This window comes from Ranitomeya variabilis, chromosome 2, assembly GCF_051348905.1.
Source record: "Ranitomeya variabilis isolate aRanVar5 chromosome 2, aRanVar5.hap1, whole genome shotgun sequence".
Classification (NCBI taxonomy): Eukaryota; Metazoa; Chordata; class Amphibia; order Anura; family Dendrobatidae; genus Ranitomeya; species Ranitomeya variabilis.
Genome location: NC_135233.1, coordinates 626,590,643 through 626,617,787, shown reverse-complemented (window position 1 = coordinate 626,617,787; position 27,145 = coordinate 626,590,643). Strand labels below are relative to the sequence as shown.

General features: G+C 48.8%; 1 protein-coding gene across 2 annotated transcripts in view; it reads left to right on the top strand.

Annotated features, from left to right (window-relative positions):
• Positions 1-27,145, top strand: part of LCAT (lecithin-cholesterol acyltransferase) — a 99,113-nt gene that overhangs the window by 40,450 nt on the left and 31,518 nt on the right. For both annotated transcript variants that reach the window (XM_077289030.1, XM_077289029.1), the window contains exons 2-5: positions 7,630-7,786; positions 23,576-23,691; positions 23,777-23,872; positions 24,261-24,485. In XM_077289030.1, coding sequence (XP_077145145.1) covers positions 7,692-7,786; positions 23,576-23,691; positions 23,777-23,872; positions 24,261-24,485 — 532 coding nt within the window. In that variant the 5' untranslated portion in view covers positions 7,630-7,691. The remainder of the gene's footprint in view (positions 1-7,629; positions 7,787-23,575; positions 23,692-23,776; positions 23,873-24,260; positions 24,486-27,145) is intronic.

Below are 27,145 nucleotides of genomic sequence, written 5' to 3'. Positions count from 1 at the left end.
TTACCCCAGGCCAAAAGAAGTTTTATGTCAGAAGATGCCTGGTGCGACTGACGCCAAAGTGCCCAGCCAAGGGTATGTCATGAGAGATTCGCAGTAACTCCTGCCTATACTTCTTGGGAACTACCAGCTGTTGTTTTTATAGTGGGGCTCGTCCCTGTGTGGTGCTGCTCTGTGATCCGGTAGAGGAGTCCCTGCTTCCATATAAACTGTTCCCCTTCCAGTACCCCTCTCCCCTCCTATACCTTCCCATGATATCCCTCCAATGAAGGATCCTCAAGTAACTCCCTCTTAAATTCATCTGGGGTGGCCCAAGAAATGTGTCTGGCTATGGGAATACATGTAGGGCTGGGATGTCTTACCTGGGCCTCCTCTGAGTGTGATTCCGCCTCCGCAGCTCTAGCTTGTCTCTGGGTGGTGTCACAATCTCCTCCACCTCCGCCACCAATATGTCACGGGTCGGGGTGACTTTGGGCCAACAGACGGCTATCACATGTGCAGGGGGGCTTATCTTAGTTATCCCTCCACTGCTACAATGTGATAAAAAAACCACACACGAGGCTATTGACCGCTTAGTTTACAGCAGGGGCTTATTTTAGTTATCCCACTGCTCTTCAATGTACCACGAACTGCAGGGATTTATGTATATCCCGCTAACAGTTCCACTTGAAACCTGCAGCTCTTTGGCGCCCCCCTTACCCTCAGGTCAGATTAGGTACTGCACCTAGGATAATTAGTTGCCAGAAAGGCTGCCTGCCTGGCTATTGGGCATGCTGCAGCAAGGCAATTTAACTACTCCCGCTCAGGCAGGAACAATAATTATCAATGTCGCTGTCGCTACAACGCCTCCCAAAGACACAGTGCACATGGTAAGCTGCCACCAGCTTCGGTTAAACGGGTCCGAAGCTAACCCAACACAGTAGCGTAATTCCCTTCAGAAGACTTAGGGTACGTTTTAGAGCATGAAGAACGAACTAGTATTAAATATTATACTCCATAAAGTTTAGGCAGTGTTTATAGGAAAAATATTACAAGGATGTTACAAAATGAGACAATTGAAATATACAAGGTAATTATAAAATAAAAGGACTAAATGAGAAAAGATAACACTCACATGTTCTCAGTCCATTTCAGGCAACCAGGCTAGTGGGTGGAGTTCCAATACGTCCCAATGCATCAGGCTAGCAGTCAGGAGCAGTCAGGGCTTCCCAGGTAAAAATTAACTGCTCAAAGCCTGGCAGACACTTATAACCCGCAGCCCGTGACATCACCAAAAGGGCTGGCTTATCCAGACCCTCCTCCCTCTTTAGTCTCAGTAGATTTCACACAAGTTGGTCTAATGCCAGTATCTCTGCTACAGAACACGTCAGAATTATAACACACCCAGCATTCATCTCGTATTAACGTTGGCATGCTAAGGAGATCAAATATGTCCTATTTGTGATGCATAATTACAGAGAAATCCCTACTTTTTCCCTGATGGAGTTAGAAGCTCATGTTTAGAGTGGCTGTTAAGTCCGCTGATGGACTATACCAATATGTATTTATCATTCTCCTATCTTAAATCGTTTGCCTAATATCTTACAATAACAGAACAAAGAACCACATGGTTTAAAAGGGAGATTTGTGCCTATGTAAGCGTAATGAACCTTCCTGGGATTGGGGGCAGGGCAGAGCATTGAGAAGAATAGCTTCACACACTTCAGCAAACAAAACACAGAGTGAAGGGAGGGGTTTTAGCCCACTGCATGGCACTAGCAGGCAAGAGAGACTAACTTAAATTGTATATTTCATACAATATCGTGACACCTCACCCTTTTGGTGTGTGCTACGGAGGCAGAACCTCTCGGTATGCCTCCATGTGCACCTCAGTAGGTTCACCCTGGTGGGACAGTCCATCTGCATTCCCATGCTCCCTGCCCGTTTTGTGTTCAATGGTGAAGTCAAACTGCTGAAGGGCAAGACTCCAGCGTAGCAACCTGCCGTTGGTTCCACACATTGCGTTTAGCCAGAGCAGAGGGTTTTGGTCAATCACCACAGTGAAGGCATGGCCGTACAAGTAGGGCTGCAAGCGCTGCAAGGCCCAGACCATGGCCAGGCACTCCTTCTCAATGGTGGAGTAGGCCACTTCCCTCGGCAAAAGTTTCCGGCTCAGGTACAACACGGGGTGCTCTTGTTCCTCCGAGTCAACCTGGCTGAGCACAGCACCGAGGCCAAACTCGCTGGTGTCAGTCTGTACCAAGAACGGTCGACTGCTTTCGACTGCTTTCAACACAGGGGCGTTGCACAGTGCGGTTTTCAACGCCTGGAAGGCCCCCTCACAGCCATCTGTCCAGTTGACGATGTGGGGTAGCTTCTTCCTGGTGAGGTCCGTCAAAGGTTTTGCCAGGCTATTATAGTGCTGTACAAAGCGCCTATACTACCCTGCAGTGCCCAGGAAGGACATCACCTGTTTCTTGGTCCTGGGAGTGGGCCAGTTCACGATCGCGCCCACTTTCTCAGGCTCTGGCTTTAGGGTGCCTCCGCCTACCCGGTGACCCAGGTAGTGGACCTCCCTCATGCCCATCTGGCACTTTCCCGGCTTGATAGTCAGTCCTGCTTGGTGAATTCGGCTGAGCACCTCCTCGAGATGCTGCAGGTGTTCCTCCCAGGAGGGACTGAAGATGGCAATGTCATCCAAGTACGCCACTGCATACTTCTCCAGTCCCTGAAGCAGGAGGTTGACCATCCGCTGGAAAGTGGCAGGGGCATTCTTCATGCCGAAGGGCATGACCGTAGACTCGTACAGTTCAAAGGGTGTGATAAAGGCGGACTTCTCCTGCGCCTCGGGGCTCAGGGGAATCAGCCAGTATCCTCGACTCAGATCCATTATTGTCAGGTATTTTGCGCCAGCTAACTTCTCAAGAAGCTCCTCGATGCGCGGCATCGGGTGCGCGTCAGAGGCTGTAATGGCGTTGAGCCCCCTGTAGTCCACGCAGAACCGGGTGGACCGGTCTTTCTTTGGCACGAGAACTACAGGTGAGGCCCACGCGCTCTTTGACCGTCGAATCACCCCCAGCTGTAACATCTCATCGATCTCCTGGCGCATAATCTGCTGCACCTGGTCAGAGATTCGATAGGGTGTTCGCCGTAGTGGGGCGTGATTCCCGGTGTCCACCTCGTGGACGGCTAACTCAGTCCTTCCAGGCCGGTTGGAGAACACGACCCGGAAGGGTTCCAGTGTGGTTTGCAACTGCAACCGCTGTGGTTCAGTTAACGAGGCGCTTACCTCCATGTCCTCGATGGACCCACCAGCCTTGGCTTGGGCCAGCATGTCCAGGAGGGTGCCTTCCTCCCCGTCTTCGGGTATGCTGCAGACCGGTAGGACGAAAGGTTCACGTTCGTGATGAGCCTTCATCATGTTGACGTGAAAGGCCTTTCGCCTACCCCGCGCGTGGTCAAGCGTGACCACGTAGATGACCGGGTTGAGCTGTCGGTGGACGACGTACGGGCCCTCCCAGGCTGCCTGAAGCTTATCCGTTGGTACGGGGACCAGCACCCACATCTTCTGACCCACGTGGTAGGTCCGCTCCCGGGCGTTCTGGTCGTACCAGTGATTCTGGTCAGCCTGAGCCTGCGTCATGTTGTCATGCACCAACTGCGTCAAGGTCTGCATCTTGTCATGGAAGCGCATGACATACTCCACTATGGACACTTCAGAAGGGTTCAGCTCCTCTTCCCAGGATTCTCTTACAACCCAAGGGGTTCCCGGACTCGCCTGCCATACAGAACAAAAAACCACATGGTTTAAAAGGGAGATTTGTGCCTATGTAAGCGTAATGAACCTTCCTGGGATTGGGGGCAGGGCAGAGCATTGAGAAGAATAGCTTCACACACTTCAGCAAACAAAACACAGAGTGAAGGGAGGGGTTTTAGCCCACCGCATGGCACTAGCAGGCAAGAGAGACTAACTTAAATTGTATATTTCATACAATATCATGACAGGTGGTCACAGAATATGTCTCAGCCAGAGGAGCAACTGAGAAGGCAGACAACATGGGCCCCAAGTCATTTCCCAGCAAGACATCTGCAGGCAAATCCTCCATCAAGCCGACCTCAACAAGGCCATCCCCGACTCCCCAGTTCAGGTGAATCCTGGCAGTGGGCAGTCGATGTATGGCTCCCCCTGCTACACGGACTGCCACTGTCCGGTCCATTTTCTCTTGGTCCCGGACGAGATGAGGCTTCACAAGGGTCAAAGTTGCTCTGGAATCTCTTAGTCCCTGCATGCGTTTCCCATTAACCCACACGACCTGTCGATGCTGTTGTCGATTATCTGCCCAGGCTGCCTGCACGGGGTCTACTTCATGCAGCACTTCCTCCATTTCTTCCACCCCTTGGTTAGTGGTAGCCCCCAATGCTGGGTCAGCTTCGCCTTGGTAGCAGTGTACAGCGGCCCGGCTGAAGGTAGCTGTTCCCGCCTTTGGCTACTGGGTATGCTGAGTCCGGTTGGGACATTGTCTTTGCAGGTGGCCCAGCTGACGGCAGGTGTGGCATCGCGCCCCAGGGGAACTGTGGTAGGCCGGGTTTCTAGCTGGTCCCCCTACAATCTTCGGTGGTTTGGGACCCTCAAGGTCCATGGGCAGACCCTTAGTGACCATCTTTGATCTGGACAACTGAGGCCTCCTGGCATCATGATGTTCATCGGCCAGACGAGTGGCTTCCTCAAGAGTCATTGGCCGCCTGTCCCGAAGCCATTCCTGTGTCTCGGGGGTTAGTCCATTAAAGAATCGTTCTAACAAGAAGAGCTGGAGGATGTCCTCCTTAGTGGTTGCTTGGCTCCCTTGTACCCACTGTAGCAGTGACCGCCGTAATTTACAGGCCCATTCAGCGTGGGTATCGTTTACTCGTTTTATACGTCCGCGGAACTTTTGGCGGTATGCCTCTGGTGTCAGCGCATACCGGGCCAAGATCACTTCTTTGATCCGCTCATAATCCATACAGTCCTCATCAGGTACCGTGCGATAGGCGTCCGCTGCCTGGCCTGTCAGCTTGCTGGCCAGAATCTGAACCCGTTCCTCCGGCTTCACTTGATGAAGGGCACACTGCCGCTCAAAGTCCTGCAGAAAGCCATCAATGTCTTCCTCTGCCTCCCCCAACTGTCGGAAGGCATTATGCTGGATCTTTTTGTGGCTTACTGTTGAAGGTACCTGGTCGGAGGCCAGAGCTCCCCCTGCTCGCTGACTCTCCTCTCTCTCCGCTCTGCCATCTCCATCTTGGCCAGCTCCACTTTGGTCCGCTCTGCCATCTCCATCTTGGTTAGCTCTATCCTGGTCCGCTCGGCCATCTTTTCCTTCAGATCAGTACGCACATCAGCCATCACCTCTCGTATGATCTCTACTGCAGAGTTTGGGCCATAGAAGGCCAGTCTGTTCTTTACCTCCCTCTGGAATTCAGTCTCCTCCACGTTCACATTGGAGGGCACTGCACTGTCATGTTCCATGAGGGCTGCTATCAAATCCGCTTTTGTTTTGTTGCTGGTGACTAACCCTCGGGCTTCCAACAGATCTTTTAATGCAGTCCTCTTTAACTTCTGGTAGTTGTTTTCCATTCATTCCTTTCCTACTGTAGAAGGGGTATCACATCCCGCTGTCTGCCACCAGTGTAACGGGGTCTACCAAGCTGGGGTACCTCTTTCAGTTCAACCCCGTGTTTCAGGAGGTCCACTTTGCTTTGGCTGGAGTCTGAATGAAGGGCACTGGCTGGAATTCCTTGATTACATGAGAGCATATAAAAGCTGACTGCTTCTCCACGTATTTCCAGTCTCACCCACTTTATTCACAGGACACAAAATATATTACACAAATACAGAGGGCAGGCCAATAGAAAAGCAGCAGGCCAGACATACATTACAATAGCCGCAGGGGGCCGGAGCCTGCCGATATTTACTGTGGGAATTACAAAGGTGGGGGGAGGACAGAAGGGGGATATCTTGTCCCCTCTGCCCAGGGGCGCAGCCTGTGGGCTGATGCATCTCACATGGAACCTATTATTCATACATATAACTGCACAACATATTCTGGGTGCTGAGTGGTTCCGTAACACGTGACAAGTATATATCTGTGTGTCATCTCCCCTGTATATAGTATATACCTGTGTGTCATCTCCCCTGTATATAGTATATATCTGTGTCATTTCCTCCTGTATATAGTATATATGTGTGTGTCATCTCCTCCTGTGTATAGTATATACCTGTGTGTCATCTCCTCCTGTATATAGTATATATCTCTGTGTCATCTCCCCTGTATATAGTATATATGTGTGTGTCATCTCCCCTGTATATAGTATATACCTGTGTGTCATCTCCTCCTGTATATAGTATATATCTGTGTGTCATCTCCTCCTGTATATAGTATATATCTGTGTGTCATCTCCTCCTGTATTAGACCACGTTCACACGTACTTTTTGGTCAGTATTTTTACCTCAGTATTTGTAAGCTAAATTGGCAGCCTGATAGATCCCCAGCCAACAGGAAGCCCTCCCCCCTGGCAGTATATATTAGCGCACACATACACATAATAGACAGGTCATGTGACTGACAGCTTTCGGATTTCCTATATGGTACATTTGTTGCTCTTGTAGTTTGTCTGCTTATTAATCAGATTTTTATTTTTGAAGGATAATACCAGACTTGTGTGTGTTGTGTTAAGTTGTGTGTGTTGAGTTGCGTGTGGCGACATGCATGTAGCGACTTTTGTGAGATGAGTTTTGTGTGGCGACATGCGTGTAGCAACTTTTTGTGTGTCGAGTTGCATGTGACAGGTTAGTGCAGCAAATTGTGTGCAGCAAGTTTTGTGCATGGCGAGTTTTGCACGTGGCGAGTTTTATGTGTGGTGCCTTTTGAGTATGTGCAAGTTTTGTGTGAGGCAACTTTGGCATGTGGCAATTTTTCTGCGTGTGCAAGTTTTGCGTGTGGCGAGTTTTCCATGAGGTGAGTTTTGCACATGTGGCGAGTTTTGCGTGAGCCTAGTTTTGCATGTGGCGAGTTTTGCGAGTGGTGAGTTTTGAGCGGCGACTTTTGTGTTTCGACTTTTATGTGGCAAGGTTGGTGTATGTGTGGTGAAATGTGTGCTGAGGGTGATATATGTGTTCAAGCACGTGGTAGTGTGTGGCGCATTTTGTGTGTGTGTTCATATCCCCGTGTGTGGTGAGTATCCCATGTCGGGGCCCCCCCTTAGCAATTGTACGGTATATACTCTTTGGCGCCATCGCTCTCATTCTTTAAGTCCCCCTTGTTCACATCTGGGAGCTGTAAATTTGCCTCCAACACTTTTCCTTTCACCTTTTCCCCATTATGTAGATAGGGGCAAAATAGTTTGGTGAATTGGAACACGCGGGGTTAAAATTTCGTCTCACAACATAGCCTATGACGCTCTCGGGGTCCAGACGTGTGACTGTGCAACATTTTGTGGCTGTAGCTGCGACGGTGCAGATGCCAATCCCGGATATACACACACACACACACACACATACTTACACACACACATTCATCTTTATATATTTGATTACAGCTGGGTATTGCCATGTTTCCTTCAGTCCTGTTTTCCTTCCATGCCCCTTATTCAGTACTGTCTTTTTTATTACCTTTTCAGTACCTGGATGTTTTGGAAATCAGCTGGAAGCTAAAGTAAGCAAGGATGAGGTTGTGAACTGGATGTGCTCCCGGAGGTCCGAGCATTACTTCACCGTCTGGCTCAATCTCAACATGTTTCTGCCACTGGGAGTTGACTGCTGGATCGACAATATCAGGTAACGTGAACCCCCTATAAGCTGTAATAATCGGTAGCTCTCGCCCCATAATGAAATCCTCCGGTCTGACACCATTAGTCACATATATGATGTGCAGAGAAGTGACCATGGATCGGGGGAGGCTGACACTGCGCATCACCCATGATCCCACTCCTCAGTCAGCGCTTCGGGTGTTCTAGCCGGAGTGATTATGAGGACGGTGTCCTGAGCACAGCGGGGAGACTCTCCGGAGCTGCGCTCCTTGTCAAGGTGCCAGTGATTTCTGCAGGATGATGAGGACGCCCTCCTGAGCACAGCGGGGAGACTCTCCAGAGCTGCGCTCCTTGTCAAGGTGCCAGTGATTTCTGCAGGATGATGAGGACGCCCTCCTGAGCACAGCGGGGACAATCTCCGGAGCGGTGCTCCTTGTCATGGTGCCAGTGACTTCTGCAGGATGATGAGGGCGCCCTCCTGAGTACAGCCTGGCCAATCTCCGGAGCGGGGCTCCTTGTCATGGTGCCAGTGATTTCTGCAGGATGATGAGGACGTTCTCCTGAGCACAGTGGGAAGACCCTCCGGAGTGGCGGCTCCTTGTCATGGTGCCAGTGATTTCTGCAGGATGATGAGGCCGCCTTCCTCCTGAGTACAGCGGGGACACTCTCCGGAGCGGCGCTCCTTGTCATGGTGCCAGTGATTTCTGCAGGATGATGAGGACTTTCTCCTGAGCACAGCAGGGAGACTCTCCGGAGCGGCGTTTCTTGTCATGTTGCCAGTAGGGTTGAGCGACTTTTATTTTTTGGGGGTCGAGTCGGGTTTTGCGAAACCCGACTTTGTCAAAAGTCGAGTTGAGTGAAGTCGTCCGATTATCGCGAAAAGTCGGGGATCGACCGAAACATGAAACCCAATGCAAGTCAATGGGGAAGCATAGTCGGCAGTGAGTGGAGGCCAGGAAAACACCTACAGTGCCCATTTTAATGGCAAAAACATCCATTCTTGTTACTGAAGCTTGTCAATATTAATTTACTTTATAATAATAGTTAGGCATTGGAAATTGGGGGTCATTTGGCTAAAGTTGTGGGGGGTAGGGCTGGTTAAAGTTTTTAGTGGGCCCAGGAAACATGGACTACGTCACGGCGATGGAGCAGGGAGAGGTAAGTATTTCAACGTTGCAAGTGCTGTGATCCTGAGCAAGCAGGGGGGACCCACTCGTTCGCATTGGCACTGGCACAGGGCCCATCACAGTATGGCGGTGTGTTTGCACGGCGGGGGCGCCTCCCACCGGCAGCGACACTTTTGCGTACTATGAGGGGCCCTGTGCCAGTGACGTCGCCAACGAGTATGCCCCCCCACCTGATGAAGGAACCTGCACTTTCACCTGCACCTTCCTCTTTGTCCCCATGTAAGGTGGTATAGTAAGCGGGAAGAGGAACCTGACTTTCAGCAGGGTCAGATTCTGGCTGTGTAGAGTGCAAGGGGAATGTAGTGGTCTGGGTCAATGTACCAGCGGACTCATCTAGCAGTGGCTGGGCAATGGGCAGGATGAGGAGGAAACACAGATCTAGGCCCAAATAATAAAGTGGTCTAAATGCACTTCAAAATTGGTAACAGGACTAACCAGGCGGCATTGCTTTGTTCAGTGGAGGACAACTGTAATGAGAGGCTGACACAGTGAGTAGGGCCAAATAAGTAACTAAGCTAAATGCAGTTCTAAATTGGTAACAGTAGGAAACAGGCGGCACTGCTTTGTTCAGTGGAGGAGAACACCAAGCAGCGGCAGACACCGTTACTAGGCCCCAACCAAACTAGTAGGCCAACTGCAGTGTTACATTTAGGCCATGTGCACACGTTAAGTATTTTTCGCGTTTTTTTCGCGTTTTTTCGCTATAAAAACGTGATAAAAACGCGAAAAAAACGCTTACATATGCCTCCCATTATTTTAAGTGTATTCCGCATTTTTTGTGCAAATGTAGCCTTTTTTTCCGCGAAAAAATCGCATCGCGGAAAAAAAAGCAACATGTTCATTAAAATGCGGAATTGCAGGGGATTCCGCACACCTAGGAGTCCATTGATCTGCTTACTTCCCGCACGGGGCTGTGCACACCATGCGGGAAGTAAGCAGATTATGTGCGGTTGGTACCCAGGGTGGAGGAGAGGAGACTCTCCTCCACGCACTGGGCACCATATAAGTGGTCAAAAAATAAGAATTAAAATAAAAAATAGCGATATACTCACCCTCGATGTCTTCCCGCCTCCACTGCACGCTGTCGCTTCGGTTCCTGTAGCTGATGTGCGGCGAAGGACCTTGCCGATGACGTCACTGTCCTGTGATTGGTCGTGAGCGGTCATGTGACCGCTCACGTGACCGTGACGTCACGGAAGGTCCTGTGCGCACAGACCAGCTATAGGAAGACGAACGGACGCCGCTGATGAGATGTCTGGGTGAGTATAAGCATTTTTTTACTTTTTTTATTATTTTTAAACATTCTATCTTTTACTATAGATGCTGCATAAGCTGCATCTATAGTAAAAAGTTGGTCACAATTGTCAAACAGTATGTTTGACAAGTGTGACCAACTTGTCAGTCAGTTTTCCAAGCGATGCTACAGATCGCTTGGAAAACTTTAGCATTCTGCAAGCTAATTACGCTTGCAGAATGCTAAAAAAACGCGAAAAAAACGGAAAAAAAACGCAAAAAAAAAATGCGGATTTCTTGCAGAAAATTTCCGGTTTTCTTCAGGAAATTTCTGCAAGAAATCCGCAACGTGTGCACATACCCTAACAACTACCTAATGAGAGCCTGAAGGTTGAAGCTCAAGAAAAACAAACAGGAGGAAACCCAGGAGCGGCAGACACCGTTAGAAGGCCCCAACCAAACTAGTAGGCCTGATGCAGTGTTATCTAAACAACTACTTAATGAGAGCCTGAGGGTTGAAGCTCAGACAAGGAAACCTGGAGAACACCAAGGAGCGGCAGACACCGTTACTAGGCCCCAACCAAAGTAGTAGGGCAACTGCAGTGTTACATTAAAAACTACTTAATGAGAGCCTGAAGGTTGAAGCTCAGACAAGGAAACCTGGAGGAGAACACCAAGGAGGAGGAGAACACCAAGGAGCGGCAGACACCGTTACTAGGCCCCAACCAAAGTAGTAGGGCAACTGCTGTCTTATATAAACAACTACTTAATGAGAGCCTGAAGGTTGAAGCTCAGACAAGGAACCTTGGAGGAGAACACCAAGGAGGAGGAGAACACCAAGGAGCGGCAGACACCGTTACTAGGCCCCAACCAAAGTAGTAGGGCAACTGCAGTCTTATATAAACAACTACTTAATGAGAGCCTGAAGGTTGAAGCTCAGACAAGGAAACCTGGAGGAGAACACCAAGGAGGAGGAGAACACCAAGGAGGAGGAGAACACCAAGGAGCGGCAGACACCGTTACTAGGCCCCAACCAAAGTAGTAGGGCAACTGCAGTCTTATATAAACAACTACTTAATGAGAGCCTGAAGGTTGAAGCTCAGACAAGGAAACCTGGAGGAGAACACCAAGGAGGAGGAGAACACCAAGGAGCGGCAGACACCGTTACTAGGCCCCAACCAAAGTAGTAGGGCAACTGCAGTGTTACATTAAAAACTACTTAATGAGAGCCTGAAGGTTGAAGCTCAGACAAGGAAACCTGGAGGAGAACACCAAGGAGGAGGAGAACACCAAAGAGCGGCAGACACCATTACTAGGCCCCAACCAAAGTAGTAAGGCAACTGCTGTCTAATATAAACAACTACTTAATGAGAGCCTGAAGGTTGAAGCTCAGACAAGGAAACCTGGAGGAGAACACCAAGGAGCGGCAGACACCGTTACTAGGCCCCAACCGAAGTAGTAGGGCAACTGCTGTCTTATATAAACAACTACTTAATGAGAGCCTGAAGGTTAAAGCTCAGACAAGGAAACCTGGAGGAGAACACCAAGGAGGAGGAGAACACCAAGGAGTGGCAGACACCGTTACTAGGCCCCAACCAAAGTAGTAGGGCAACTGCAGTCTTATATAAACAACTACTTAATGAGAGCCTGAAGGTTGAAGCTCAGACAAGGAAACCTGGAGGAGAACACCAAGGAGGAGAAGAACACCAAGGAGTGGCAGACACCGTTACTAGTCCCCAACCTAAGTTGTAGGGCAACTGCTGTCTTATATAAACAACTACTTAATGAGAGCCTGAAGGTTGAAGCTCAGACAAGGAAACCTGGAGGAGAACACCAAGGAGGAGGAGAACACCAAGGAGCGGCAGACACCATTACTAGGCCCCAACCAAAGTAGTAGGGCAACTGCTGTCTTATATAAACAACTACTTAATGAGAGCCTGAAGGTTGAAGCTCAGACAAGGAAACCTGGAGGAGAACACCAAGGAGCGGCAGACACCGTTACTAGGCCCCAACCAAAGTAGTAGGGCAACTGCTGTCTTATATAAACAACTACTTAATGAGAGCCTGAAGGTTGAAGCTCAGACAAGGAAACCTGGAGAACACCAACGAGTGGCAGACACCGTTACTAGGCCCCAACCAAAGTAGTAGGGCAACTGCTGTCTAATATAAACAACTACTTAATGAGAGCCTGAAGGTTGAAGCTCAGACAAGGAAACCTGGAGGAGAACACCAAGGAGCGGCAGACACCGTTACTAGGCCCCAACCAAAGTAGTAGGGCAACTGCTGTCTTATATAAACAACTACTTAATGAAAGCCTGAAGGTTGAAGCTCAGCTTTTTCAGTGGAGGACCGCGTGATTGAGTGGCGCAGATAGACAAAGGTAGTATGTGTTAACTCAAAAAGTTGGCTCTATGCAGTTTTAAATTGGTTACAGGGGTACACAGGCAACATTGGTGTGGTCAGCGGAGGACAATTGGAAGGAGGGACCGCAGACAGACTTCCTAGGCCTAAAATAATAAAATAGGCTCTATGCAGCTTAAATTTGGCTACAGGGGTACACAGGCAGCATTGGTGTGGTCAGCGGAGGACAATTGTAAGGAGGGACTGCAGACAGACTTCCTAGGCCTAAAATAATAAAATAGGCTCTATGCAGCTTCCATTATGTGGCAGGGGTACACAGGCAGCATTGGTGTGGTCAGCGGAGGACAATTGGAAGGAGGGACCGCAGACAGACTTCCTAGGCCTAAAATAATAAAATAGGCTCTATGCAGCTTCCATTATGTGGCAGGGGTACACAGGCAGCATTGGTGTGGTCAGCGGAGGACAATTGGAAGGAGGGACCGCAGACAGACTTCATAGGCCTAAAATAATAAAATAGGCTCTATGCAGCTTAAATTTGGCTACAGGGGTACACAGGCAGCATTGGTGTAGTCAGCGGAGGACAATTAGAAGGAGGGACCGCAGACAGACTTCCTAGGCCTAAAATATTAAAATAGGCTCTATGCAGCTTCCATTATGTGGCAGGGGTACACAGGCAGCATTGGTGTGGTCAGCGGAGGACAATTGGAAGGAGGGACCGCAGACAGACTTCCTAGGCCTAAAATAATAAAATAGGCTCTATGCAGCTTCCATTATGTGGCAGGTGTACACAGGAAGCATTGGTGTGGTCAGCGGAGGACAATTGGAAGGAGGGACCGCAGACAGACTTCATAGGCCTAAAATAATAAAATAGGCTCTATGCAGCTTAAATTTGGCTACAGGGGTACACAGGCAGCATTGGTGTCGTCAGCGGAGGACAATTGGAAGGCGGGACCGCAGACAGACTTCCTAGGCCTAAAATAATAAAATAGGCTCTATGCAGCTTCCATTATGTGGCAGGGGTACACAGGCAGCATTGGTGTGGTCAGCGGAGGACAATTGGAAGGAGGGACCGCAGACAGACTTCCTAGGCCTAAAATAATAAAATAGGCTCTATGCAGCTTCCATTATGTGGCAGGGGTACACAGGCAGCATTGGTGTGGTCAGCGGAGGACAATTGGAAGGAGGGACCGCAGACAGACTTCATAGGCCTAAAATAATAAAATAGGCTCTATGCAGCTTAAATTTGGCTACAGGGGTACACAGGCAGCATTGGTGTGGTCAGCGGAGGACAATTGGAAGGAGGGACCGCAGACAGACTTACTAGGCCTAAAATATTAAAATAGGCTCTATGCAGCTTCCATTATGTGGCAGGGGTACACAGGCAGCATTGGTGTGGTCAGCGGAGGACAATTGGAAGGAGGGACCGCAGACAGACTTCCTAGGCCTAAAATAATAAAATAGGCTCTATGCAGCTTCCATTATGTGGCAGGTGTACACAGGCAGCATTGGTGTGGTCAGCGGAGGACAATTGGAAGGAGGGACCACAGACAGACTTCATAGGCCTAAAATAATAAAATAGGCTCTATGCAGCTTCCATTATGTGGCAGGGGTACACAGGCAGCATTGGTGTGGTCAGCGGAGGACAATTGGAAGGAGGGACCGCAGACAGACTTCATAGGCCTAAAATAATAAAATAGGCTCTATGCAGCTTAAATTTGGCTACAGGGGTACACAGGCAGCATTGGTGTCGTCAGCGGAGGACAATTGGAAGGAGGGACCGCAGACAGACTTCCTAGGCCTAAAATAATAAAATAGGCTCTATGCAGCTTAAATTTGGCTACAGGGGTACACAGGCAGCATTGGTGTGGTCAGCGGAGGACAATTGGAAGGAGTGTCTGACACAGTAAGTACTCCCAAAATCTAAATTGATGTTAATGTATCCCAAAAAATAACAAACCCCCCCCCCAAAAAAAAGAGTGGCATACTTACAGGGGTGTGCTCCTATGCTGACTTTCAGACATTGTAATGTTGCGCAAAGTATTTACTGGTGCAAATGTAGGACAGGGCCCCTGACTATTTTAACTAGCATCATACATGTCAACAAATTGTTATTGTCTGTGCCAGCCATTGAAGGATTTCAGCGCATAGACTAAACAGTGGTGGAGCAGCGACAGATAATTTTGCAAGTGGTAGAGCACTGTTTGACCTGGGGGGGGGGACACTCTCTCCTGGCCGGCGGTACAAGCCCAGGGCCCCTCATGTTACAACGATTTGTCTGACGTTGGGTGCGCACCACCACCGCCAGAGACACTTCATTGTACCATGAGGGACCCAGTGCCAGTGCCGTCGACCAAAAGTGGGCACACCCACCTCTTCAGAAAAACGGCACTCTGACGGCTGCTTGCGCCAAGTGGCGAGACCACGGCCCCGTGGGGGGAGTTAGGCCATTTTGGGAGGTGTAAACATGTCGTATGCAGGACAAACAGCAGCTGCAAATTAAGAGATTGGAACAGTCAGTAACACCAGTCCCAAAGCAAGACCTTTTTACAGGAAAGCTAGGCGTCAGCCGGGAAAGGTGGGGCAAAATAATTTGAAATCCATGAGTGGTTCATTTTAATGAAGGTTAGATCATCAACATTTTGGGTAGCCAGACGAGTCCTTTTTTTGGTCAGTATTGAACCAGCAGCACTGAATACTCTTTCTGATAGCACACTAGCTGCTGGGCAAGAAAGCTCCTGCAATGCATATTCGGCCAATTCAGGCCAGGTGTCTATTTTGGATGCCCAGTAATCAAAGGGGAATGACGGTTGAGGGAGAACATCGGTAATGGAGGAAAAATAGTTAGTAACCATACTGGACAAATGTTGTCTCCTGTCACTTTGAATTGATGCTGCTGTACCTGTCGTGTCTGCGGTCATTGCGAAATCACTCCACAACCTGGTCAGAAAACCCCTCTGTCCTACGCCACTTCTGATTTGTGCACCTCTAACACCTCTGCCCTGTTGCCCCCTGAAGCCCTGAGAACCATCACCGGCGCTGTGTGCTGGGAATGCCTGAATCAAACGGTCTACAAGAGTAACTTGTTTGGTTGCCAATATTTGTTCGAGGTTCTCATGTGGCATGATATTTTGCAATTTGCCTTTATAGCGAGGATCAAGGAGGCAGGCCAACCAGTAATCGTCATCGGTCATCATTTTTATAATGCGTGGGTCCCTTTTGAGGATACGCAAGGCATAATCCGCCATGTGAGCCAATGTTCCAGTTGTCAAGTCAGTGCATATGCTGGGTTGAGGAGCAGTTTCTGGCAAATCAACGTCACTTGTCTCCCTCAAAAAACCTGAACCCGGCCTTGCACCGCCAGCAGTTTCTATTGCCCCCTGAGAAGCTTCCTCATCCAAAAAATACTCATCCCCATCATCCTCCTCGTCCTCCTCCTCTTCGCCCGCCACCTCGTCCTGTAGACTTCCCTGAGCAGACAATGGCTGACTGTCATCAAGGCTTCCCTCATCCTCGGCTGCAGACGCCTGCTCCTTTATGTGCGTCAAACTTTGCATCAGCAGACGCATTAGGGGGATGCTCATGCTTATTACGGCGTTGTCTGCACTAACCAGCCATGTGCATTCCTCAAAACACTGAAGGACTTGACACAGGTCTTGGAGCTTCGACCACTGCACAGCTGACAACTCCATGTCTGCCATCCAACTGCCTGCCCGTGTATGTGTATCCTCCCAAAAATACATAACAGCACGCTTCTGTTCGCACAGTCTATGAAGCATGTGCAGTGCGGAGTTCCACCTTGTTGCAACATCGATGATTAGGCGATGCTGGGGAAGGTTCAAAGACCGCTGATGGTTCTGCATACGGCTGGAGTGTACGGGCGAACGGCGGATGTGAGAGCAAAGTCTGCGCACTTTCAGCAGCAGGTCGGATAACCCCGGAAAACTTTTCAGGAAGCACTGCACCACCAGGTTTAAGGTGTGAGCCAGGCAAGGAATGTGTTTCAGTTGGGAAAGGGCTATGGCAGCCATAAAATTCCTTCCGTTATCACTCACTACCTTGCCTGCCTCAAGATGTACAGTGCCCAGCCATGACTGAGTTTCTTGCTGCAAGAACTCGGACAGAACTTCTGCGGTGTGTCTGTTGTCGCCCAAACACTTAATTGCCAATACAGCCTGCTGACGCTTTCCACTAGCTGTTCCATAATTGGACACCTCGTGTGCAACAGTGGCAGCTGCGGATGGAGTGGTCGTGCGACTGCGGTCTGTGGACGAGCTCTCGCTTCTGCTGGAGGACGAGGAGGAGGAGGGGTGACGAACGCCTACAGCCAACTGTTTCCTAGACCGTGGGCTAGGCAGAACTGTCCCAAGATTACTGTCCCCTGTGGACCCTGCATCCACCACATTAACCCAGTGTGCCGTGATGGAGACGTAACGCCCCTGGCCATGCCTACTGGTCCATGTATCTGTTGTCAGGTGCACCTTTCTACTCACAGATTGCCTGAGCGCATGGACAATGCGGTCTTTTACATGCTGGTGGAGGGCTGGGATGGCTTTTCTGGAAAAAAGTGTCGACTGGGTAGCTCGTAGCGTGGTGCAGCGTAGTCCATCAGGGCTTTGAAAGCTTCGCTTTCAACTAAGCGGTAGGGCATCATCTCTAACGAGATTAGTCTAGCAATGTGGGCGTTCAAACCCTGTGTATGCGGATGCGAGGATGAGTACTTCCTTTTCCTAACGAGAGTCTCATGTAGGGTGAGCTGGACTGGAGAGCTGCATAGGGTGGAACTAGCGGGGGTGCCGGTGGACATGGGTGACTGAGAGAGGGTTGGTGATGGTATTCTTGCTGTTGCCCTACATACAGTTTTTCCTACCATGAACCTGGTGATTCCCTGACTGCTTTGGCCTTGCGACGAAACCGCCACATTACCTGCAGGTGGTGTGGTAAACGGTGGGCTTACAGTGAGGGAAGGGATGTCGCGTTGCTGACTAGCTTCATTGTGAGAGGGTGCTACAATGTTAAGGGACGTTTGGTAGTTTGTCCAGGCTTGCAAGTGCATGGTGGTTAAATGTCTACGCATGCAACTTGTATTTAGATTTTTAACATTCTGACCTCTGCTGAAGGTCTTTGAGCATTTCTTACAGATGACTTTGCACTGATCATTGGGATCTTGGTTAAAAAAATTCCAGACTGCACTCTTCCTACTATCGGATACCTTTTCAGGCATTGCACACTGAGCTACTTTAACCGGATGGCCACGCTGTCCTACAACTGGTTTTGGTTTTGCCACACGTTTTTGGCCAGATACGGGCCTGCCAGATGGAACCTGTTGCGATGTTGATGCCTGCTGCGGCTCCTCCTCCTCTGCTTCAGAGCTACTGCCGCCTGCACCCTGTTCCCCCAATAGCTGCCAATCGGGGTCAACAACTGGGTCATCTATGACCTCCTCTTCTATGTCCTGTGCACCTTCCTCTGGGTCATCGTGTAAGCCGGTGCTATAGCGTTGGTGACGGGGCTCCATAGTCTCATCGGGGTCAGATTCTGGATCAGTACACTGCGAGGGCAATGTTCTGATCTGAGTCAAAGGAACAGCATAATAATCTGGCTGTGGCTGTGCATCTGTGCACTCCATGTCCGATTCATCTTGTAATGGGCATGGCCTGTTAACAATTTCCCTTTCTAACCCAGGCACGGTATGTGTAAAGAGCTCCATGGAGTTACCTGTTGTGTCGCCTGACGCATCCTTCACTGTTGTTCTGGGTGAAGGACACAAGGAAGCGACTTGTTCCTGACCGGGAGCATCCACTGACGACGCACTGCTCTGACATTTGGCACTTTCCGAGGAGGAGGCGAAAGAGCTAGAGGCAGAGGCAGCAATGAAAGCCAATACTTGTTCCTCCTGCTCCCGCTTCAAAAGCGGTTTTCCTACTCCCAGAAAAGGGAGCCTTCGAGGCCTTGTGTAGCCAGACGATGACGCTGGCTCAACAACTCGAGACTTAGGGGCTATATTGCTTTTCCAACGACCACCTGATGCTCCACGACCACCACCACTAACATCATTACCAGCTGGCAATGAACGCCCACAGCCACGACCTCTTCCACCAGACTTCCTCATTATTGGAAAAATGTAATCAAACTAACAACCGTTATGTGGTCCTGTAAAACCAGGTAGAAGGTGTACGTGAACTTGTTGTGAATTTAAATCTCCCTTTTTTATGTGTGGGAGAATGCAGGAAAAAATCAGGCCCACTGTATTACACTACACAGTTTGATTGGCAGAAAGAGGCTGGCAGATATGGCACTAACAGGACTGACGCAGATGCACACAATGGCAATAGAAATGTCCCTCTTTATGTGTGGGAGAATGCAGGGAAAAATCAGGCCCACTGTATTACACTACACTGTTTGATTGGCAGAAAGAGGCTGGCAGATATGGCACTAACAGGACTGACGCAGATGCACACACTGGCAATAGAAATGTCCCTCTTTATGTGTGGGAGAATGCAGGGAAAAATCAGGCCCACTGTATTACACTACACTGTTTGATTGGCAGAAAGAGGCTGGCAGATATGGCACTAACAGGACTGACGCAGATGCACACACTGGCAATAGAAATGTCCCTCTTTATGTGTGGGAGAATGCAGGGAAAAATCAGGCCCACTGTATTACACTACACTGTTTGATTGGCAGAAAGAGGCTGGCAGATATGGCACTAACAGGACTGACGCAGATGCACACACTGGCAATAGAAATGTCCCTCTTTATGTGTGGGAGAATGCAGGGAAAAATCAGGCCCACTGTATTACACTACACTGTTTGATTGGCAGAAAGAGGCTGGCAGATATGGCACTAACAGGACTGACGCAGATGCACACACTGGCAATAGAAATGTCCCTCTTTATGTGTGGGAGAATGCAGGGAAAAATCAGGCCCACTGTATTACACTACCCTGTTTGATTGGCAGAAAGTGGCTGGCAGATATGGCACTAACAGGACTGACGCAGATGCACACACTGGCAATAGAAATGTCCCTCTTTATGTGTGGGAGAATGCAGGGAAAAACCAGGCCCACTGTATTACACTACACTGTTTGATTGGCAGAAAGAGGCTGGCAGATATGGCACTAACAGGACTGACGCAGATGCACACACTGGCAATAGAAATGTCCCTCTTTATGTGTGGGAGAATGAAGGGAAAAATCAGGCCCACTGTATTACACTACACTGTTTGATTGGCAGAAAGAGGCTGGCAGATATGGCACTAACAGGACTGACGCAGATGCACACACTGGCAATAGAAATGTCCCTCTTTATGTGTGGGAGAATGCAGGGAAAAATCAGGCCCACTGTATTACACTACACTGTTTGATTGGCAGAAAGAGGCTGGCAGATATGGCACTAACAGGACTGACGCAGATGCACACACTGGCAATAGAAATGTCCCTCTTTATGTGTGGGAGAATGCAGGGAAAAATCAGGCCCACTGTATTACACTACCCTGTTTGATTGGCAGAAAGAGGCTGGCAGATATGGCACTAACAGGACTGACGCAGATGCACACACTGGCAATAGAAATGTCCCTCTTTATGTGTGGGAGAATGCAGGGAAAAATCAGGCCCACTGTATTACACTACACTGTTTGGCAGAAAGAGGCTGGCAGATATGGCACTAACAGGACTGACGCAGATGCACACAATGGCAATAGAAATGTCCCTCTTTATGTGTGGAAGAATGCAGGGAAAAATCAGGCCCACTGTATTACACTACACAGTTTGATTGGCAGAAAGAGGCTGGCAGATATGGCACTAACAGGACTGACACAGATGCACACACTGGCAATAGAAATGTCCCTCTTTATGTGTGGGAGAATGCAGGGAAAAATCAGGCCCACTGTATTACAGTACACTGTTTGATTGGCAGAAAGAGGCTGGCAGATATGGCACTAACAGGACTGACGCAGAGGCACACACTGGCAATAGAAATGTCCCTCTTTATGTGTGGGAGAATGCAGGGAAAAATCAGGCCCACTGTATTACACTAGACAGTTTGATTGGCAGAAAGAGGCTGGCAGATATGACACTAACAGGACTGACGCAGATGCACACACTGGCAATAGAAATGTCCCTCTTTTTTTTATATGGGAGACAAGGGATTTAATCAGGCCCACTATATCACGGTATAGTTCCTGTGGCACAAAATGACTGACAGATACCACAGACAGCACTCGCACAGATGCACAGATTTGGCAAGATTATTCTCCCTTTATTTTAATTTTTTTTTTGGATATGGGAGACAAGTGATTTAATCAGGCCCACTGTTATACTGTAGGTTTTCTGTGGCAGAAAAACAAAGACAGATGCCACACACACAGGACTGGCACTGATGCAGATTTGCCAATCTAAATCTCCCACTTGTTTTATTTTTTTCTAGGAGAATTGTGAAGAAATCAGGCCCACTGTTATACAGTAGGTTTTCTGTGGCAGAAGAACAAAGACAGATGCCACACACAGGACTGGCACTGATGCAGATTTGCCAATCTTAATCTCCCACTTTTTTTTTTGTTCTGTGAGAATTGTGAAGAAATCAGGCCCACTGTTATACAGTAGGTTTTCTGTGGCAGAAAAACAAAGACAGATGCCACACCCAGGAATGGCACTGATGCAGATTTGCCAATCTTAATCTCCCACTTTTTTTTTTTCTGGGAGAATTGTGAAGAAATGAGGCCCACTGTTATACAGTAGGTTTTCTGTGGCAGAAAAACAAAGACAGATGCCACACACAGGACTGGCACTGATGCAGATTTGCCAATCTTAATCTCCCACTTGTTTTATTTTTTATGGGAGAGTTGTGAAGAAATCAGGCCCACTGTTATACAGTAGGTTTCCTGTGGCAGAAAATGAAAGACAGATGCCACACACAGGACTGGCACTGATGCAGATTTGCCAATCTTAATCTCCCACTTGTTTTATTTTTTATGGGAGAATTGTGAAGAAATCAGGCCCACTGTTTACAGTAGGTTTTCTGTGGCAGAAAAACAAAGACAGATGCCACACACAGGACTGGCACTGATGCAGATTTGCCAATCTTAAGCTCCCACTTGTTTTATTTTTTCTGGGAGAATTGTGAAGAAATCAGGCCCACTGTTATACAGTAGGTTTTCTGTGGCAGAAAAACAAAGACAGATGCCACACACAGGACTGGCACTGATGCAGATTTGCCAATCTTAATCTCCCACTTGTTTTATTTTTTTATGGGAGAATTGTGAAGAAATCAGGCCCACTGTTATACAGCAGGTTTTCTGTGGCAGAAAATGAAAGACAGATGCCACAGACAGGACTGGCACTGATGCAGATTTGCCAATTTTAATCTGCCCCTTTTTTTTTTTTTTTCAGGGAGACTAGTGAATAAATATGGGCCACTGTATTAGAGTATATTTTCTGTGGCAGAAAGTGGCTTGAAGAGATATAACAAAAAAAAAAAAAAAAAGGGACTGTACTACAATTACTATCTCCCTACAGTAATCTCAGAAAAGTATGGCAGGCAGCAATAAAAAGGACTGCTGCACACAAAAGTCAAAAGTGTGGACAAACAAACAAGATAGCTGTGCAGAAAGGAAGGAGCAACAGGATTTGTGCTTTGAAAAAAGCAGTTGGTTTGTACAGCGGCGTACACACAGCAACGCAGCTATCAGGGAGCCTTATAACCTACAGAGCTGTTGCACAGAAATCTAGCCTCCACTGTCCCTGCAAAGAAAAGGTGGTGTTGGACAATGGAAATCGCTACAGCACAAGCGGTTTTGGGGTTAATTTACCCTGCCTAACGCTATCCCTGCTTCTGACGAAGCGGCAGCATCCTCTCCCTACGCTCAGATCAGCAGCAGTAAGATATCGTAGTGAAGGACAAGACGTGCACTCTCGCTAGTACTGGTGCAGACTGAACATGGAGGGATACTCCAGAATATAGTCCTGTACAACAACAGTCGCACTCAAAAAAGAGGTTTTTAGAATTTTTGTTAGTCAAAAAACTTGTTTTTTTTATTGTGAACAAACACCAAAATGAAGGTATCACCGCAGTGTTTCAAGGTAGGTCCTTGAAACACTGCGGTGATACCTTCATTTTGGTGTTTGTTCACAATAAAAAAACACGTTTTTTGACTAACAAAAATTCTAAAAACCTCTTTTTTGAGTGCGACTGTTGTTGTACAGAGCAGCAGTAAGATGGCGGTCGGCGGGAACGCCCCTTTATAGCCCCTGTGACGCCGCAGAAAGCAAGCCAAGCACTGCCATGCCCTTCTCTAAGATGGTGGGGACCAGGACCTATGTCATCACGCTGCCCACACTCTGCGTGCACCTTCATTGGCTGAGAAATGGCGCTTTAAGCATCATAGGAAACGCAACTTTGGCACAAAGATCGTGTACCGCATGGCCGATCCCACGCTGAAACCCGACTTTGCCAAAAGTCGGCGACTTTTGAAAATGACCGATCCGTTTCGCTCAACCCTAGTTGCCAGTGATTTCTGCAGGATGATGAGGACATTCTCCTGAGCACAGCGGGAAGACTCTCCGGAGTGGCGCTCCTTCTCATGGTGCCAGAGATTTGTGAAGGATGATGAGGACGTTTTCCTGAGCACAGCGGGAAGACTCTCCGGAGTGGCGCTCCTTCTCATGGTGCCAGTGATTTCTGCAGGATGATGAGGACTTTCTCCTGAGCACAGCGGGGAGAATCTCCGAAGCAGCGCTCCTTGTCATGGTGCCAGTGATTTCTGCAGGATGATGAGGACGGCCTCCTGAGCACAGCGGGGAGACTCTCTGGAGCGGCGTTCCTTGTCATGGTGCCAGTGATTTCTGCATGATGATGAGGACGTTCTCCTGAGCACAGCGGGAAGACTCTCCGGAGTGGATCTCCTTCTCATGGTGCCAGTGATTTCTGAAGGATGATGAGGACGTTCTCCTGAGCACAGCAGGGAGACTCTCCGGAGTGGCGCTCCTTGTCATGGTGCCAGTGATTGGTTTTCTGTAAATCTTTGTGTTATGTCTTTAACAGAGTTGTGTACAACAAGACAACTAGAATGGCTTCCAATGCCCCAGGGGTCGACATTCGCGTTCCTGGATTTGGAAAGACGTTTTCTGTTGAGTATCTGGATAAAAGCAAGTTAGCGGGTAAGAGGAGTCCATGAGGAATCTGGAGATGTTGCGTGGAAATCCATTGCTGGTGCCTCTTTATCTACTGTTACTCTTCACTCAGGTTATTTGCACACTCTCGTACAAAACTTGGTGAACAATGGCTACGTGAGAGATGAGACAGTGCGGGCAGCTCCCTATGACTGGAGAATTGCTCCCAGTAAGTACAGACTCTCCGACAAAGTCCAGGGCTGTCCCAGCCTGCAAAATGTCATATGGCGGACACGAAATCTCCTCACCTTCTAGTTGTCTCTGGCTAGTGACCCTGCAGCCTCTGTAATAAAGTCCTGTATATCCTGAGGGAGGGGTGGTCGGCCCCGTCCCCAGTGATGACATCACGCCTCTTATACTACATCACCAGCCTGTACATAGTGTAAGAGGTTGTCAGCCCCGCCCCAATGATGACATCACTGATAGTGACATTAGACCACGCCCCTTACACGACATCACCAGCCTGTACATAGTGTAAGAGGATATCAGCCTCGCCCCCGGTGATGACATCATTGACAATGACTTTACCTTGATGATCTCTGTACTTTCTTTCACAGATGGACAGAAGGAATATTTTGATAAACTGAAGCTTCTGATTGAGGAGATGGCGTTGCAGTACGAGAAGCCACTCTTCCTGATAGGTCACAGCCTCGGTAATCTTTATCTGCTGTACTTTCTTCACCATCAGCCTGTGGAGTGGAAGAAGAAATATATCAAGGGCTTCATCTCTTTGGGAGCACCGTGGGGAGGAGCAGTGAAGCCTCTACTCGTCCTAATGTCAGGTGAGTGGAGCATGTGCACAGATGGCAGGACCGCCTCTAGGAAGCAGCATACCAGGACACGGACATAGCTGAATGCTTGATGTCTGCTTAGTGGTAGGTTAAAACTGTACACTGAAGGGGTGTCATGCACCGGGGGCGTTTGGTTGCCCCCAGTTCTTCATTCAGGGATTTATTTATATCCCACTAACGGTTTGGAACTTGCAGCTCTCTGGCGCCCCCCTTACACTCAGGTCAGTCAGGGAACTGCACTTAGGATAATTAGTCGCCAGTAAGTCTGCCTTGCTATATACTAGCTATTGGGCACACTGCAGCGAGGGCGATATAACTACTCCCACCCAGGCAGGAATTATAATTATCAAACGCTGTCTGTCGCTGCCAGCTATACCCAATTCGCTCAGTACTATCTGCTGCCACCAGCTACTATTCCTATGACTAATAGCGGGTCAGGAGCCAACCCAATTGGTAGCCTAATTTACTTTAGAGGACATTGGAGGTATGTATTAGAGCAAGGAAAACGAAGGTAGTAAATATTATAACCTTTACTCCAAAAACGATTAGGCAGTGTTTACAAAAAGTATAAAAAAACGATCTTACAAGATGAGACAATTATTGTATGTACAGATCGATTACAAACTAAAAGGGATTAAAGATGAAAACAAACTCACATTTGTCTTATGTCATTTCATGGAGGAACATATGTCCCAATGCATCGGGCACAGTATCTGCTAGGTGACTTCCCAGGCCAAGAGAGACAGAGCGAGAGCTCTAGTCAAGCCTCCATGTCTTATACCTGTGCCCAAACTTAAGGCACTCCCACTGTGCTGACCTCACTGGGTAGTTGGGGAACTCCCCTTTCTGAACAATTATGAAATACTCTATTACCCATATCTCTTAGGGTGAACCTCGTAGAAGAATGACAAAATTATCATTATGCTCAGCATGACATGGGGGTTCATTTAACTATAAACACGAAGTGGATACATAACCTGCTTATGGAGATATCCATTCCTTGGATTTCGTTGGGCCTGGATCCTAGAGATTTCAGTGGGTTATAGATCTCTTGATGGATATTCGGAATATGTAACTTTTATATCTCTATCACTAATTGGGATCAAGTTATGCCCTACTATTAAGTTTTTAAATGAACAAAAGAGCACGTTTCCACAACTGCTTTCAGCCAGCTTAGGGCCATAAACTACTTAGTGGGGGCTGCTGCACACTGGTATCACATTGCACTGAGTGATTACTGAGAAGGCGCTCGGAGGGGGGTCAAAAAGCCCACAGGGTGTGTCTGGGCTGGCATGTCACTTACAAAGGCAGGAAGTTGCAGCGGCCCTGAATATGTGTATGTACTTAACACAGACCTCATGGGTGTAGCAGAGCTGTGTATATTCATGACACCTCCCCCTTTGGATTGCGCTACGGAGGCAGGACCTCTAGGTACATCCGCACCTCAGCAGGTTCGCACCGGCGGGACAACCCATCTGCGTTGCCATGCTCGCTGCCCTTTTTGTCTTTCACTGTAAAGTCGTACTGTTGGAGGGCAAGGCTCCAGCATAGCAACCATGCGTTGGTATCAGACACGATGGGCAGCCAAAGGGGGTTGTTGTCGGTCACCATGGTGAAGACGCGTCCATACAGGTAGGGCTGCAAACGTTGCAGGGCCCAAACCATGGCCAGGCACTCCTTCTCGATGGTGGAATAGGCCACTTCCCTTGGCAGCAGCTTCCAGCTCAGGTACAACATGGGGTGCTCTTAGTTCCCCGAGTCCACCAGGCTGAGCACAGCACTGAGGCCAAACTCGCTGGCGTCGGTCTATATCTCTAATGGCTGACTGCTATCGATGGCTTTCAGCACCGGAGAACTGATTAGGGCTGTAATCAAAACCCAGAAAGCCACCTCACAGCCATCTATCCAGTCGACTGTTTGGGGTAACTTCTTCCTGGTGAGACCGTCAAGGGTTTTTCCAGGCTACTATAGTTCTGTACAAAGCGCCTATAGTACCCTGCAGTGCCCAGGAAGGACATCACCTGTTTCTTTGTCCTGGGGGTAGGCCAGGATGCAATAGCGTCCACTTTCCCACACTCTGACCTCATGGAGCCCCGGCCTACCCGATGCCCCACGTAGTGGACCTCTCTCATGCCCATCTGGCACTTTCCCGGCTTGATGGTCAGGCCTGCTTGGAGAATTCGCCTGAGCACCTCCTGGAAATGCTGCAGGTGTTCCTCCCAGTAGAAACTGAAGACGGCAATATCATCTAAGTATGCCACAGCATACTTCTCCAGTCCCTAAAGCAGGTGGTTGACCATCCGCTGGAAAGTAGCAGGGGCATTCTTCATGCCGAAGGGCATGACCGTGGACTCATACAGTACGAAGGGTGTGTTAAAGGCAGACTTCTCCTGCGCCTCGGGGCTCAGGGGAATCTGCCAGTATCCCCGACTCAGATCCATTATGGACAGATATTTTGCGCCAGCTAAGCGCTCAAGCGGTGTTGTGAATTCCGTTCTCGGACTCCCTCCTGTGGTCATGAATGGTACTTTGGTTGGTTCTGCTCTTGGACTCCCTCTGGTGGCTTCGAGCGGAACTGCTGGTCACTGAGGTTGGCTTTATCAGCTGCTCTCGTTTATTGCTATGCTGCTTCCCTATTTAACTCCACTCAG